The 15,364-nt window shown below is 43.8% G+C and overlaps 1 protein-coding gene across 1 annotated transcript in view; it reads left to right on the top strand.

The window, feature by feature from the left end:
* Positions 1-15,364, top strand: part of LOC115479166 (mitogen-activated protein kinase 11-like) — a 61,581-nt gene that overhangs the window by 21,862 nt on the left and 24,355 nt on the right. Inside the window, exons 3-6 of the mRNA XM_030216955.1 lie at positions 107-165; positions 8,326-8,437; positions 12,206-12,235; positions 12,357-12,404. Of these exons, the coding sequence (XP_030072815.1) occupies positions 107-165; positions 8,326-8,437; positions 12,206-12,235; positions 12,357-12,404 (249 nt within the window). The remainder of the gene's footprint in view (positions 1-106; positions 166-8,325; positions 8,438-12,205; positions 12,236-12,356; positions 12,405-15,364) is intronic.

The raw sequence follows: 15,364 nt of genomic DNA, 5'->3' as shown, positions 1-15,364 counted from the left end.
GAGTACCTGTAATAGAAATTGTAAACTGCATAGTCGCCTCACGGATCACTTGCGGTATATCAAGTGCTGAAAGAAAATAAATAAATAACTTTTCTCTCTGTTGCAGGTAATAGGATTATTGGATGTATTTACGCCTTCAACTTCAAAAGAAAACTATAATGAGGTGTAAGTCATGCTTGATATTAATGGGGGTAGGTTGGGGAGATTTTGTGTTTAAAGTAAAAGCTTTATCAGCATGCTTGCTCTTTACTTAGCCATACACTCCCAAGTGGGAATAATGTGAATGGAGTACATTTTTCACATGGTAGTATGGGCTGTTATTCTGTAATACTCATGTTGCCTAAATACTCAGCTGGCTCACATCTGTTTCAGTGCTGCCCTCTGTTTAGAATTCAGTCACATTCTGTCTTTTGTTCCATGTCATGGGAATGAGCAGGGCTGAGACTAAAACCACCAAAGTCATTTTGAAGGCAGTTTCCAAGGGCATTATTGCACATAAAACAGGGTTTTATAAGTTGGGTGGGGTATTTTGAAAATTGCCCAAACGTGCAGGACCGTACCGAGCTATAATTGCACTTCTGCAGCTTGCCCAGTGGCACCACCTTCTCCGCCTGCTTCGCTGCCTCAATGAGAGGAGACACTGGGCTGGGAGAAATGTTTGTGCCCCTCCATATTTGCACCCTATGCAACCACAGTGTTCGCATAGTCCTTGGTGTGCAACAGGGTGACATTCTGGAGGTGTGGTTGGGGTGGCGAGTAGAATTAGCACATACTTTTTGAAATTGGGAATTAGGCACATGGGAAAAGTAGCCACACAAATAGCAAAGTGTGCATAATTTTCCTGACACAATTTTCATTGGGCACTTTTTCCCATTAAAAATTGATGTAAAATCTACGGGTCTTGTGCAATTAGTAGATCAATCGTCTACTATGTCTACAACCTGAGTTAAAATTGTGCACTGAGGGAGGAAGTGACGTCATCGGAGAACATGGCCGCTTAAGTGCCGTGCTCCCGACTGCCCACCGCAATAATTAGCGTTTTCGAGCGTGAAAGCCCAACGTGCAACCGGGAAAAAACAGTGGCAGAACTAGCGGAGGGGAGAGATCCCGTCAGGGCCATGCAGAAGCGGGCGGACGCCGTCGATCTTTCACAGTTCGCATTCGCGAACGACGGGTCCAAAAAAAATATGGCGCCTCAATCGCTAGAGGAGACAGCGGACCAAATGGCAGCGGAGATCCCGTTTTCGGGGGACTTGTTTGCAACACAAGGCCGCGGAGACTCGGAGGGCGCTGGACTACCAGAACTCTGTGGCTGGATTCAAGAGATTCGCGCCGATTTGAAAGCGATGCGCTCAGAGCTGGCTACTCTTGGAAACGACCTCAGAGGAGAGATAAAGGAGCTGGGCCACAGAGTTGAGGAAGTGGAGAACAGCCTGGATGACCATGCGGAGACTCTGGGCTCTTTGGAGAGACAAATAGCCGATGAACGGCTAGGGCAACAAACAATCAATGATAAACTGGAGGACTTGGAAAACAGGAGTAGACGCCATAACCTCCGATTTCGTGGAATACCTGAGACCCCGACTTACCAAAATAGTGAAGAGGTGGTACAAAAGATTGTGAGTGCTATACTAGCGGACTCAGCTGACCCGATCCCACCAGAAAATGTAAACCTGGAACGGGCCCACCGGGCACTGGGAGCCAATAGACGAAATCTCGCTAAGGACATAATTGCATGTTTCCAGGACTTCAAATTAAAAGAGCGAGTATTAGCTGCGGCTCGAAAAACAACAGACTTCCAATGGGACTCGTACCCTATAGAAATTTATCAGGACCTGGCCGCGATCACATTAAAGCGTAGAGCAGATCTTAAGCCACTTACTACCAAATTGAGAGACTTGGGGATTCGCTATCGTTGGAGATACCCGTTTGCGATAGCATTCTACAAAGATGGACAACAGTATCAAATAAAATCACTAGCAGAGGCCCACGAGATTCTCCAGGGAGATCAGCAGGCAGATCCGCTGTCCACGCCAGCTGCCTCACGGCCAGTCCAAGGTCAGCGAACCCACCCGAAATGGCAGAGAGTAGGCCAGAGGCGTCTGCAACGCCAGAAGTCAGCGGGACGCCTCACCTGAGAGATTTCCGGTTTGCGGGAGGCTGGGTGAAAGATGGCCGGCTGAAGACTAACGGTACACTCGAGGAGGCGAGTGGAACTGGCTGTCTGTTTAACTGTGGACATATGGTTGAAAAGTTAAGTTGGGTCGAAGATATTATGCCCGGGGTGCTTAGAGGGCTATTAGATAAAAGTTAATGTTTGGCTGAGTTTGAAGGTGGAAGAGGGCAAGAGGGTCACTTCCCCCCATCTAAGTTCCGACCTAATTGTGGGATCGGATGTTAAAGTTATGGGGTAAGGCTGAGGGGAGGGGGGAGGAGGGTGGGGAAGCTGAAATTGGTTGGGGTATTATGCTATTGGAGGGAGGAGGGTGGGGAAGAGAGGGAAAAGGGACTATCATCTTGGTACACGTTAAGGTTCTCAGTGAATTAGATATCATATTACTATTCTGCCATGTTTAAATATGTTACCATAAATGTACGGGGTTTAAATTCCCCGCAAAAGCGTAAGCAGATGTTCAGAGAAATGCTGCGCCAAAAGGCAGATGTGGTGTTTCTACAAGAGACCCATCTCAAAAGACAACATGAACACCTAGTAAAGCATAAACACTATCCCAACATAATCTGTGCATCCAGTATAGAAGATAAAAAAAAAAAAGGGGTTTTGATTGCGCTCTCGAGTTCTCACCCGTGGATAATACATAAAACAGTTAAAGATAAGAAGGGCAGATATTTACTGCTGATAGTCTCTAGAGGTAATGTGTACTACACACTATTGTGTGTCTATGCACCCAATGAGGGCCAAAAGGTGTTCCTGGCAGAACTGGAGCGGGTCCTACGGGATCATGTCAAAGGCAATTTGATTGTGGGAGGAGATTTTAATTTGACAACTAACCCACAATTGGATAATTCGGGTGGTGCAGAAAGCTATGCCAAAGGAGAGCATATGGCCTTTAGGGCATGGATGGCAAGATGGGGACTCATGGACCTATGGCGAGACACTCATGGGTTAGAAAAAGACTACACTCATTATGCACCCACACATAACACATACTCGAGAATTGATTATTGGTTGGGTGATGTGACCATGAGATCCAAAATAGATAAGGTGGAGATAGAACCATGTACCTGGTCAGACCATTCTATGGTAGTACTAACAATGCTATCAGATACTCGGAAGAAAAGGCGAAAGCCCTGGAGATTAAATGAGGCATTGTTATTGGACCCACAAAATATACCTATAATAGAAAACTATATTATGGAATATATAAAGTATAATGACACGGGAGAGGTGCACCCAGCCCACGTGTGGGAGGGCATGAAAGCGGTCCTGAGAGGTCAATTAATAGCTTTACAGTCCCATACCACCAAAAAAAAGATAGAGCAAGAGGCTGACTTGCGAAAAAAGATAGAAACCAGTGAGAGAGCACATAAAAGGGATCAGACAGATACAAAAATGTTGCAGGAATTACAACAATATAGGGCCCAGCTTAATGAGTTGCAATTATTAGATATAGCACATCAGATGCAACAAGCCCAGCAAGAACATTTCGAATTTGGGAACAGAGCTAGTAGACTGTTGGCCAACAAATTAAAAAAGCAAGTTCAGAGGAATTATATATCGAGTATATATGACGACACGGGTAAACTGTTAACTCAAGCAGAGGAGATACAAACAATATTCTGGGACTATTATGACCAAATATATAAATCAGAGCAGGAAACAGCCCAGGGAGATATAGAGAAATATCTACAGGAGGTCAGGCTCCCAAGACTATCTGAAGAAGCGACTGAAACCTTGTCAATCCCCATGACATTAGAAGAAATTGAGACAGTGATCAGGAAAATGCCTACGAATAAAGCCCCAGGGCCGGATGGCTTTCCCGCACGTTTCTATAAAATGTTTGCCAAATGGTTGGGCCCCTTGTTGCTGAAGGTAATAACATCTTTTGATGAGGCAGGGGAGTTACCATATTCCTGGAGACTGGCTGAAGTAGTCTTAATACAGAAACCGGGAAAAGACCCCATGAGCTGTGGCTCGTATAGGCCCATATCGCTATTAAATATTGATTATAAAATCTTCACTAAAATCCTTGCAAATAGGTTGCAAAAAATGTTACCACATATTATACATGATGATCAGGCGGGATTTATTGAGGGCAGACAGACGTTTGATAATATCAGAAGCCTCTTGCATATCATCCAGCAGGCGTCTGATGAGACAGAATCAGTAATTTTGTTCTCGGTTGACGCGGAAAAGGCCTTTGACCGAGTGGAATGGTCCTTTTTATTTACAGTCTTAGAACAGATAGGAATGGGAGGGAGGTTTCTAAAGTGGTTACAATTATTATACACAAGCCCTATGGCAATGCTAAAAATAAATGGCTCCCACACGAAATTGCTGAACCTGGGAAGAGGGACGAGACAGGGTTGTGCAGTTTCTCCTCTGCTTTTTGCACTCTCAATTGAACCCTTAGCTAAGAAGATCAGGGAGCATGGGAATATACGGGGAGTAATTAGAGGGAAGCGAGAGCATAAGATTATGCTCTTCGCTGATGATGTGCTGATGACATTGGCTCATCCTGCACAATCGCTTGGGCAGGTGATGGAGGAGTTGCAACAATATGGGAAGATGTCGGGATTTAAAATAAATGTAAATAAATCAGAGATACTTAATCTTACCATGCCTCAGGATGAGGCCCAGAGGTTGAAAGCATTATATCCAATTCAATGGGCAACCAAAACAATCAGATATCTAGGCATAATGGTCACATCTAGGATTGAGAACATAGTCCAGGAAAATTTCCCAAAGAAACTGAGGGAGTTGTTCGAGGAGCTGGACAGATGGGAAGGCCTAACAATAACATGGCTAGGTAGAATTCAGGCCGTAAAGATGATGCTTCTACCTAAATTGCTGTACTTGTTTCTGGCACTCCCATTGCCGATTCCCCGAACCTTCTTTCAACAATTAAATAAGAAAATGTTTGCATATATTTGGAGAAAGAGACCACCAAGGGTACGAAGGAGTATGATGTTTCAAACTCCAGCAAAGGGTGGAATGGGAGTCCCTAATTTTTATCTGTATTACCAGGCAGCACAACTTAGGATTCTAGCAGGGTGGGATTCAAGGAACAGCAAGAAGTGGCTACATTGGGAAAGAGCGTGGTTGGGGACCCGATACCTGAGGGACATACTATGGGGCCCGGGAAGGGAGATCTTAGCAGCAGCAGGGAAAGTCCCGATGGGTCTCAAACACTTACTAAATACATGGCTCCAAGTTAGGAGAAAGGTGTTTCCAGATAGAAAGTACTTTCTACAGACGGCTATACGAGGTGCACCGGGCTTCCCCCTTGGAGAAGAAGAGAGAACGTACTCAATATGGGCCAAGAAAGGACTTGATAGACTAGGACAGCTATGGAGTAATGGAGAAATAAAATCCTTTGAAGATTTACAGGAAGAGTTTGATCTAGAGGAAAGAGATCTGGTATTTTATGTCTGCTTAAGGAGTTACATTTTGAAACGAGCCAGGGATGAACTAGAACTGACTGAGACAGGGTTGGAGCAAGCGATGAGAGGGGGAGATGGGAAAGGTAGCATAACACGACTGTATAGAGCATTACTCCTCCTCTCGTCGCCCCAAGGCTTTTATACGAGGAGATGGGAGGAGGATCTCCGGACACAGTACTCGGAGGAGTGGTGGGCGGTTGGATATAGACATCTGTTGAAACTGACCGTGGCCCAGTCATTGGCAGAAAACGGATATAAAATCTTGTATAGATGGTATTATACGCCGATGCGACTACATAAAATTTATCCACAGATTACAACAGACTGTTGGAGAGAATGTGGGGGACGAGGGACATTTTGGCACATCTGGTGGGATTGTCCCCGGGTTCAGGGGTTTTGGACCGAGATTCTAGATATGATATTTGACATGTTAAAGATAAAATACCCAGCTCAAGCCCAGTATTGCTTACTGAATGCACGTCCGGGGAAGAGCCCTATACATTGCCATAAATTGGTTATCCATCTCCTGGGAGCAGCTAAAATAGCGTTAGCTCAAGCCTGGAGACAGAAAGAAGTCCCCAAAATGCAGATAATAAAAGGTAGACTGCACCATCTCTATCAAATGTCAAAGTTGACAGCTATCCGTAAAGGGCAAATACAACAATTCCAAAAAATATGGCATGTGTATGAACAATGGAAAGGAATTTAATGAGGATATGTTCTGTACCGATGATGGGTGGGGGGGAGGGGGGATAAGGGGAGTTTAGGGGATCAAAAATATCTGATGTAATTGGAGGCTGGGAATAGTTATGTTATGTTTAGGTAATGACCATCACATTCTATTGAAGAGCATTTATTTTGTATGTTAAGGAAAATGAAAAATTGATGTTAATATACCAAATGGTGTATACTGTTGGCTAAGGTGTATTGAAGTTACAGAATTTGGTTGTCATTTGTGATATGCACTTATTCATTAATAAAAAGATTACATAAAAAAAAAAAAATTGTGCACTGAGGTTTTGGTCAGGGAGCCAACCTTTGGCCAACTCAGCTAGCCATCCACTTTCAGTCGTTAAGAGTACCTGGCCTTAGCAAGAAGAGGAGGGGATAAAGATGACCGAGGAAGACAACAGCAAAACACCCCTCTTATAATCTCCCAAGAGTTTTTCCACAAATTTTGCGTACAGGGGACTACCTTTACCTTTTACCTACAGGCAAGAAGTACATGCAGACTTTTTGAAAGTTAACCTTTTGCCTAGCAAGTAAGTTGTATTTGAACCTCGATCTCCAGAGTTGTGAGGAGACTTCTGAGAGATGATTTTCTGCTGAAAGAAAGTTTTTGGTAATTTAACTTCACGTATTTAAAATTGTGAGTTCTATAGATAGTCAGTTGGTAATGTGTTTTGTAGCTGTTGTCTCAATGTTAGTATTTGCTGAACTGTAATATTAGTTTCCAGGGCCATAGCAAGTGTGGCTGGTGCAGGTACACAGGGTGCAAGGGAGGTGGGTGTGTGAAAATTATACCCCATCCATTCCCTTCTTTTCTTGTCTAGGATCTGTGATTGCTCTCCTTACACTCTCCTCTCCCCACCCCCACTCCCCCCACACACAAACACACCATCCCACCTTTCCTGTAGGCGGGGTACCGCTAGAGGTTACAGCTGTTATTTTGAATACAGAGCCATCATGAGCCACCTAGACCACTAGAGCATTAGTCAGGGGCTGACGGGAAGGGTGGGTCCTCAGGAGGGGGATGTATGTGTGCACTTTGGGGGGGGGGGGATTCATCATTTGGTGGGGCAGAGAGGGGTTTGTTGGGATGGGAGCAGTGGATGAGTCACACAGGGCACATTTTTAGCTAACTACAACCCTGCTGCTTTCTCAACCCCCCCCCCCCCCCCCCCCCGTCCCCGTCCCCTGCTTTTTTTATGTGACGTGCTTAATTTTCAGCTTTTCAAAGACAACTGTTGAAGGAGCTATGTTTCCTTTAAATAATCATATCTGTGGCTGAGTTAACTCTGCTTGCCCCAGGTGAGGTGACTGTGCCAGATAACTGCTTTGGTGATTGGGTTATTGCTCAACATTTTAAGGTGACATTGAAAAGCCATAGCTCTGAGTGTAGCTGTGTGTTTCCTCCTCAGGAGGAATACTTGGCCTGTATTTAGGAGACATGTGATAGAAGGCATTAAAAAGCTGACATAGTAATGCAATAGTTGGAACATAAAGCAGTAGAACCTGCAAATCCGTTTTGAAAATTTGCTATGACCTGGAGCAATGCACTCATTTGCTCTGTTTACAAACAGAGTTCATTAGCTCTTTGAGGACAGGACCTTTGTCAGTTGTATCCCTGGATACCCTAGAAATAAGAACTGTTGTTATGGCTGCATGGTCTTAATTTCAGGATGAGAGATTTCCCGAGCCTCTTTGGTCGTTCATCCTGGACTTCTCCTCCCTTGCATCAGATGGCAGAGCATTTCTCTTTACCTAGTTTGTTCTGCTAACATTTGACAACATTGCATTAAAAATCTTGTGCCAGTGTATAATGTGGTTTATGCATGCCGCAAGCTGCCTGGCTTCAAATCACCCTTTAGAGAAGGTCCTCCTGGAGTAGGACCCCAGTGCACGTCACTTCTCCTGAATCATCAACACAAAGGAAGGTTTTTATTTTCATCTTCAGTATAACATGACATTTTACTTTTGCAGGTATCTTGTGACAAACTTAATGGGTGCTGACCTGAATAATATTGTAAAGTGCCAGAAGCTGACAGATGACCATATTCAATTCCTAATATACCAGTTACTTAGAGGTCTTAAGGTACTAATTCTTTGATATGCTTCTCTTCTTCTCTTGTTTCCTTTTCTCCTTTCCTTTCATTTATTGGAGTTTTTTTTATCTCAAGAATGTTTGTTGTAAATCGCTACATAAACCTAAAATAAGCATGTACAGAAGATAAAACAAAGGTGTTACAGGCACACAGTTATTTAGATTGAAAGAAAACCAGAGGGTCATAGAATCCAAGCTTTTTTGACATTCTCAAAGCTATTTATATGTTGTAATTCAGCGCAAGGAGGAACAAATACTGTATATGTGTGGCAAGTGCTGCGGTGATGAAAAAAAAAAAAACCTTCCCAGCCTCAAATATAGTGAGTTAAGCAAAGACCCTGGAGTGTTAAGTGACTCATTGATGGGCCATTCTGGAACAGCAGAGGGCTATAACGTCCTTATGATCAAAGTTAATAGCATGCAAATTTATGTACACTATTAGCTCTGATCATAGGGGTACTTCTGCGGGGGGGGGGGGGGATTGTGCCTGGACATGCACCCAAGGCACAATCGTCCTGCAGAAGTTGTTTGACAGGTCTGGGATTTTCTCTCAGACCTGTCAAAGCTAAGCCCCCCCCCCCCCAAACAAAAGACCTGGAGGTCCGGTGGACTTCCAGACCCCTCCCCCCAAAGCACAAAAACCCTGCTGGCCCAGTGGGACCACTAGCTTTCCACTCCCACCCCCTTCCCTTATCACACAAAACCATCCAGTGGGACAGCTATCCACCCCCAGCGACCTACCTCTTCATAGTGGTGGTGGTAGTTGGAGGAGGGAGGGGCTAGCACGCCCTCACTCCTTTTCGGGGGCCTTCCCAAAATGATGGCATCCTGCCCTGCCCGTTGTATCCTGGGTTGTGCTGTGCGAGTCTTAACTTCCATATATGGGTTAAGCCCCACCCAAGATGCACCGGGCATGGCAGGACACTGCCATTTTGGGAAGGCGCCCAAAGAGGAGAGAGGGAGTGCTAATCCCTCCCTCCTCCAGCTACTACCACCACTTTGGAGAGGTAGGCCACGGGGGGGGTGGAGGGGGCAGATAGATAGTGATCCCACGGGACCACCAGGGCATTTTTGTGGGAGAGGGGAAGCTAGCGGTTCCACTGGACCACCAGGGTTTTTGTGCTTTGGGGGTAAGCTTAGGTTTGACAGGTCTGGGAGAAAATTCTGGACCTGTCAAATCTCTTCAGTGAGTCTCTCTCATTCCACCCTTGCTAGCAAATCCTAACGCCAGCTCCAAGCTGGCATAAGGTTTGCACTGGTAGCAGTGCCCTTATTTGGCGTGCTGCCCGCTGATCATGAGGGCTGAACGCGGGAGACCCTTGTTTGCATGCATTTGCATGCAATTAGCATTCAGAGCCAGCCAGCAAGCACCTTATTACATGCGCTCACTGGCTCTCATCATTGGGCGGGAGCAAACACAGGTGCTAGTATGGCACAATTGGCCTCTAGCGCCCGTGTTTGCTTCTGATCATCGGCAAATGAGTCCCATAAGCTTTGCCTTTCCAATGTTATAGTAGATTTGGATGTAGCTTATTCCTTTTTTCCTTGTTCAAGGTGAGTTACATTCATATACAGTAGATATTTTTCCTGTCCTTGGAGGACATACAATAGTGCGTTTCATCAGTATGGACAGTTCTTGGCAACTTTAACTCTGAATGCTTTTCTCTGGTCTTTTTTTTTTCCCCCTCGATGTATTTTGTTCCTCCAGCACTCTTTAGTCAGTAAGCTGTGAATGACGTTGTAGTTGGCCCCTTGAAATGTATGTATCTAGGTGGTTTATCTTTTATCTGTATCTTTATCTTAGTACCACGTTGTGGTCTCTGTTCCTGCAAATGGTCTAGGCTTCACAATCTCACACTGGCTTGTAAGGACCAACTTCTTGAGTTGGCGGGAATGTATAAGGATAGACGACAATGTGAAGACCCCAGTCATGCGGTGGTTTTTGCCTTATCTAGATTATTTTGTCATAGTGTGTATGTTTAGATAGTAGAATATTAGGATTTGGTGGCTGACCTATTATTGTAAACCACTTTGATTGGTCTGTACTAGAAGGGTCATACATCAAATGTAATAAATATACACAAACTCTAGTGAGGCCACTTGCCTACTTTAGAATGCTTCTGTTCTTAACGTTCTGAAAATTTTTCCTTCTTGTTAGTGCTGTAGTTCCCAAACCTGATCCTGGAGGCACCTCAGCCAGTCAGGTTTTCAGGATATCTACAATGAATATTCATGAGAGAGATCTGCATGCACCGACAACTGCATAGAAATCTGTCTTATGAATACTGTGTTAGAGTATGATGTTCCTAGTCACTCAACGTATGTAGTGCTTGAAAGGTTAAAGATGCTTAGGAAAAAATAACACTTGTTTTTAAATGCAGCATGTCATCTGTAAACCGCTGTGATGTTTGATAAATGGCAGTATGTTAAGACCTGAAATAAGCATAATCATAAGTCTGGTGTGGGAAGGGACTTAATCAATATTGGAGTGGCCTAGCGGAGCAAGAAAAAAAAACCTGGTGAATGTGGAGGGAATTCAGAGGAAAAACGGCAAAGAAGGACCTGAAATTTTATTTGGATTTATTTATTTTATTTATTTGGATTTTGCTCACACCTTTTTTTCAGTAGTAGCTCAAGGTGAGTTACATTCAGGTAGACTGGATATTTTCTCTGTCCCTGGAGGGCTCACAATCTAAGTTTGTACCTGAGGCAATGGAGGGTTAAGTGACTTGCCCAAGATCACAAAGAGCAGTGGGATTTGAACCGGCCACCTCGGGATTTCAAGACCGGTGCTCTAACCACTAGGCCACTCCTCCACTCCACACAAATTTTGTTCATTAATAGGGGCAACAAACATATGCATTTCTAGGAAAAACAAACCTAATGAGTTCCAATTAAATGCAAAAAAACATGCAATGACATAGTTGAGATGGACTTTTATAATAAAATAATTGGAAAAACTAGATCATGCATATGGAAGCTGCTATTTTCTGACCATAAATCAAAGAAAAACATTATTTTATACGGAAGTATAAAATAAATCTGAGATAATTATAGGTTATTTTCCTTTTAAACTATTTTATTGGCTTGGTTTGCTTGTGACACCTAATACGTGCCATGAATGGGTTGGCTTCATGCTGACTCTGTACTGTTAATGATGACTTTGATTGATTGCTTTGCTTAAAATGTGGAGCAGGGATTCTGATGCAGTGTTGTCATCGCCATGGGAAATGACTTAGGAGTTATGCTTGGATCTGAGTCAGTGGCATGTGAGCTGAAGTACGCACAACCATTACATGATGTATCACTTGACCTCCTTGGAAACTATTAAATAGGATATCTAGGGCAGCCTAGGTGCAGCATTTTTCAAGTCCTAGACCCAGCTTCTGCTCCCCCCCTCCAGCAGAGGGGTTGAAGATACTTCCAGAGGCAATGACAGTAGGTTAAAAGGATGGAGAGTGTACCATTGCTCATAAGCATGGCTAGAGTGCACTTGGTGCAGCAGGAAGCCATGACTTTGTCTTATCAGAGGGCTATCACTGTAATGAGTTGTAGATTGGAAAGAGAGAGCATGGAAAGCTTGGTATGTGTGCATGAAGCCTCAAGTTTCTAAGATTTTGGTAGAACAAGTTTCATTTGAGGCAGAAGTGGAAGACCAAGGAGTAAAACTTACTTTAGAAATATCTGAAGAGACTTATGCTTAACAGTGGATAACAGTGCAATGATTAACACCATCTGCTCTTTTTTTCCTCCCAACAGTATATTCATTCAGCTGGGATCATCCACCGAGTAAGTTCAGTTAATGTTGTAACAAAAATATCTGTACTTTGCCACAGTGAGATTTTTTTATGCACAATTACATAATCTCTCACATATGTGGTTAATGCTGTATCCATCTGTTCCGATGCAGGACTTGAAGCCTAGTAATCTAGCTGTGAATGAAGACTGTGAATTACGGGTAAGAAGTATGCTCCGTCTGCTAAAAGCATTGCAAGGGATCTGGAACAAGCATTAATAGTCATGTGTTATCCAAGTCTCTTAGAATGGTTGGTAACATACTACTCCACTACAGACAGAGAAATACTACTCTAGCTTATCCATTAGTATCTGTGAATGGTGTAATTTATGAAGCATAGTCTCAACTAGAGTTCTCAAATGAGCGATGACAGAAGGATCAGGTGAAACACTTTTGTTGAATACAAAGTTGCCCTTAGAAGAGAATGCAGATTAGTAATCTGGGCAGCTAGCACTTGCCGTCCGCACACCAAAACACTCTATCCCAGAATCCCTTCCTCACTTGTAGGACAGTCCTCACATTAACTGGACAACACAACTATCATATGGTCAACTGTTGGGTGCAGCTTTATAGAATGTAATAGACAAATCCAAGCCCAAGCCAAGATGTAACACGATTGTAAGATTGTACAAATGTGCAGAAACTGAACTGCCTAGCCACACGCTATATTGCTAACTAAGTAGCCTGTGGCAGCCAGGCCACTCCTATATCACTAGGGATATATCCAACAATCCCCCTCCTGTAGTTCACACCATAGTGTTAGCTGCAGACTACTAATTGCCAGGCTTGGCACCCTGCTGACCCACAGTACCAAATAAGTAATACTACATAGTGACCGCAGGGCCACCACCTCACAGTCAACAGACTATCCTTTTCGCCATCTTCAACAGTTCAACTGGTTTGGGCATACCAGTTCAGCCTGGGCTTCTCTCCTCTTAAATAAAGTTGTGACCAATTATCGGCAAGGTTGGATCACCAATTCCAAGGCCTCCTACAGATTGTTCATGAAAAGTTCCTGACCCATATATGACAAAACAGATACCGTCCCTAAGAAACAAGCCCGGACACTCCAGATCCACCCATTCATGCCTAACCTGCATTTCCCCCTCTAGCCACCACCCACTGAATAATCTTCCTTTTAACTTTTTTTTACCAAGCCTCTCAACCACTGCTTTTGTCCCTTAAAATAAAGCCTTGGAATAATGTCTGACCAAAGAATCAAAATCCCATGCCACAGTACCAAAACAATTTCCACATCCCTCCTCACTAATAAATTGCTTACAAATCCACTCTTCTAAATCCCCCCCCCTCCCCAAAGATGCACCACCAAGACTGCAGGGCATTGCCTTCTCTACATATGATGCTGTAAATAGGGGAGCAACTGCTACCAGCACCTGCCTCTCACCCAACTACAGGACTGAGGCATTGATTGGAAAGAGTATGATGCTGCTGTTTCACCTTAGCCATTGAGACAGGTAATCTCTGAGAAAAGTATGCCCCATAGGAATTGCACAACAAGCAATATTCAACAGTCTCACCAGACTCTGCATGGTTTGAAGCATCACCTTTTGTGCTGTTTTCACCAGGAAAACTTGCTTCCGAAGTGTTCTCACCTTCTTATAAGGAAGACCTGTCATAGCCACTTTATCAATCTCAGTCCCAGGAAAGGTTGATCACTGTCATAGGTCCCTCTATCTTCCTTGCTACCAACAGGATGCCAAGTAACCATGCCACCTGTTTAAAACTTCCAACAGTCACCCACAATTGTCCGATCTCTCCAGGCCCACAAATTAAAAAAAAAGAAACTAAATAATATATGATCTAGCTCATTCCATTGCTAAAGTCTCCTAATGAATGAAGGCGGTGAACATTTCAAAATAAGAGCACGAAGCGGAGCAACCAATTTGTATGCCTTTATCAAAGTAAATTGCCCCGGAACACAAAACCCAGCAAATGAAAGGAGGATGAATGGACAGGTAACAAACGGAACGGCTACTGCATTATTCATCTTGGCCGCCCTGCATTTTCTCACCAGTTGAGCACATTTAAAAGATGCATACTTGACCATACAACATTCCAGAGGGCCAAAGTCATATACCTAAATCACCTGCCGAGTAAGATAAATTGTGAATTAAACAAAACTTACCCATCTGCTTTTTAAGTATGACTCCTAAGGGGGGACAGAAATAGAACTGCAAAGGTCTATCTCAAAAATGGCAGGCTACCCTTCCCAATACCACCCCTGCCATGAATTTCTCCATCATCACCACCACCCCCCCCTTGCAAATGCAAAACTGAAGAGTTGACAACCATTTTATTCCCAAACCGCTCCATGAAAGGAATTCTGAAATCAAACTTAAAATACAAAAAAGATATAAAGGAATTAGAGAAGGTGCTGAGAAGGGCGACGAAAATGATAAAGGGAATGGAATGACTTCCCTATGAAGAAAGGCTGAGAAGGTTAGGGCTCTTAAGCTTGGAGAAAAGGCGGCTGAGGGGTGATATGATAGAAGTCTACAAGATAATGAGCGGATTAGAGCGGACAGATGTGAAGCTTTTGTTTACACTTTCAAACAACAACAAAACCAGGGGACACAAGATGAAGCTAGAATATGGTAGATTTAAAACAAATAGGAGAAAGTTTTTCTTTACTCAGCATGTAGTTAGACTCTGGAACTCGTTGCCGGAGAATGTAGTGACAGCAGCTGGCCTTACGGAATTTAAATGGGGTTTGGACAGATTCCTGAGGGAAAAGTCCATTGAACATTATTTAAACATTTTTTTTTTTGGGGGGGGGGGGGGGGTTGCCGGGTTCTTGAAGCCTGGATTGGCCACTGTTGGAGACAGGATGCTGGGCTTGATGGACCCTTGGTCTTTTCCCAGTACGGCGGTGCTTATGTACTTATGTAATCCAGACCTGCATATCCTGAATCCTGATAACATGTTGGTGCCCTCTGAAATACGTTCTTCATCAATTTCCTGCTGCAGGACCCATTTTTCATATTTTGGAAGTTGGATTTGCTGCCACATGCAACAAACAGATATGTCTGAACTTGCAGTCAGGAAATAGGACGACTTATTAAATATCCAACACACATTGCCTCCTGCAGTGGTAGACCTCG

Source organism: Microcaecilia unicolor, chromosome 10 (assembly GCF_901765095.1).
Source record: "Microcaecilia unicolor chromosome 10, aMicUni1.1, whole genome shotgun sequence".
Lineage (NCBI taxonomy): Eukaryota > Metazoa > Chordata > Amphibia > Gymnophiona > Siphonopidae > Microcaecilia > Microcaecilia unicolor.
This window is presented reverse-complemented; position numbering and strand designations above follow the sequence as displayed.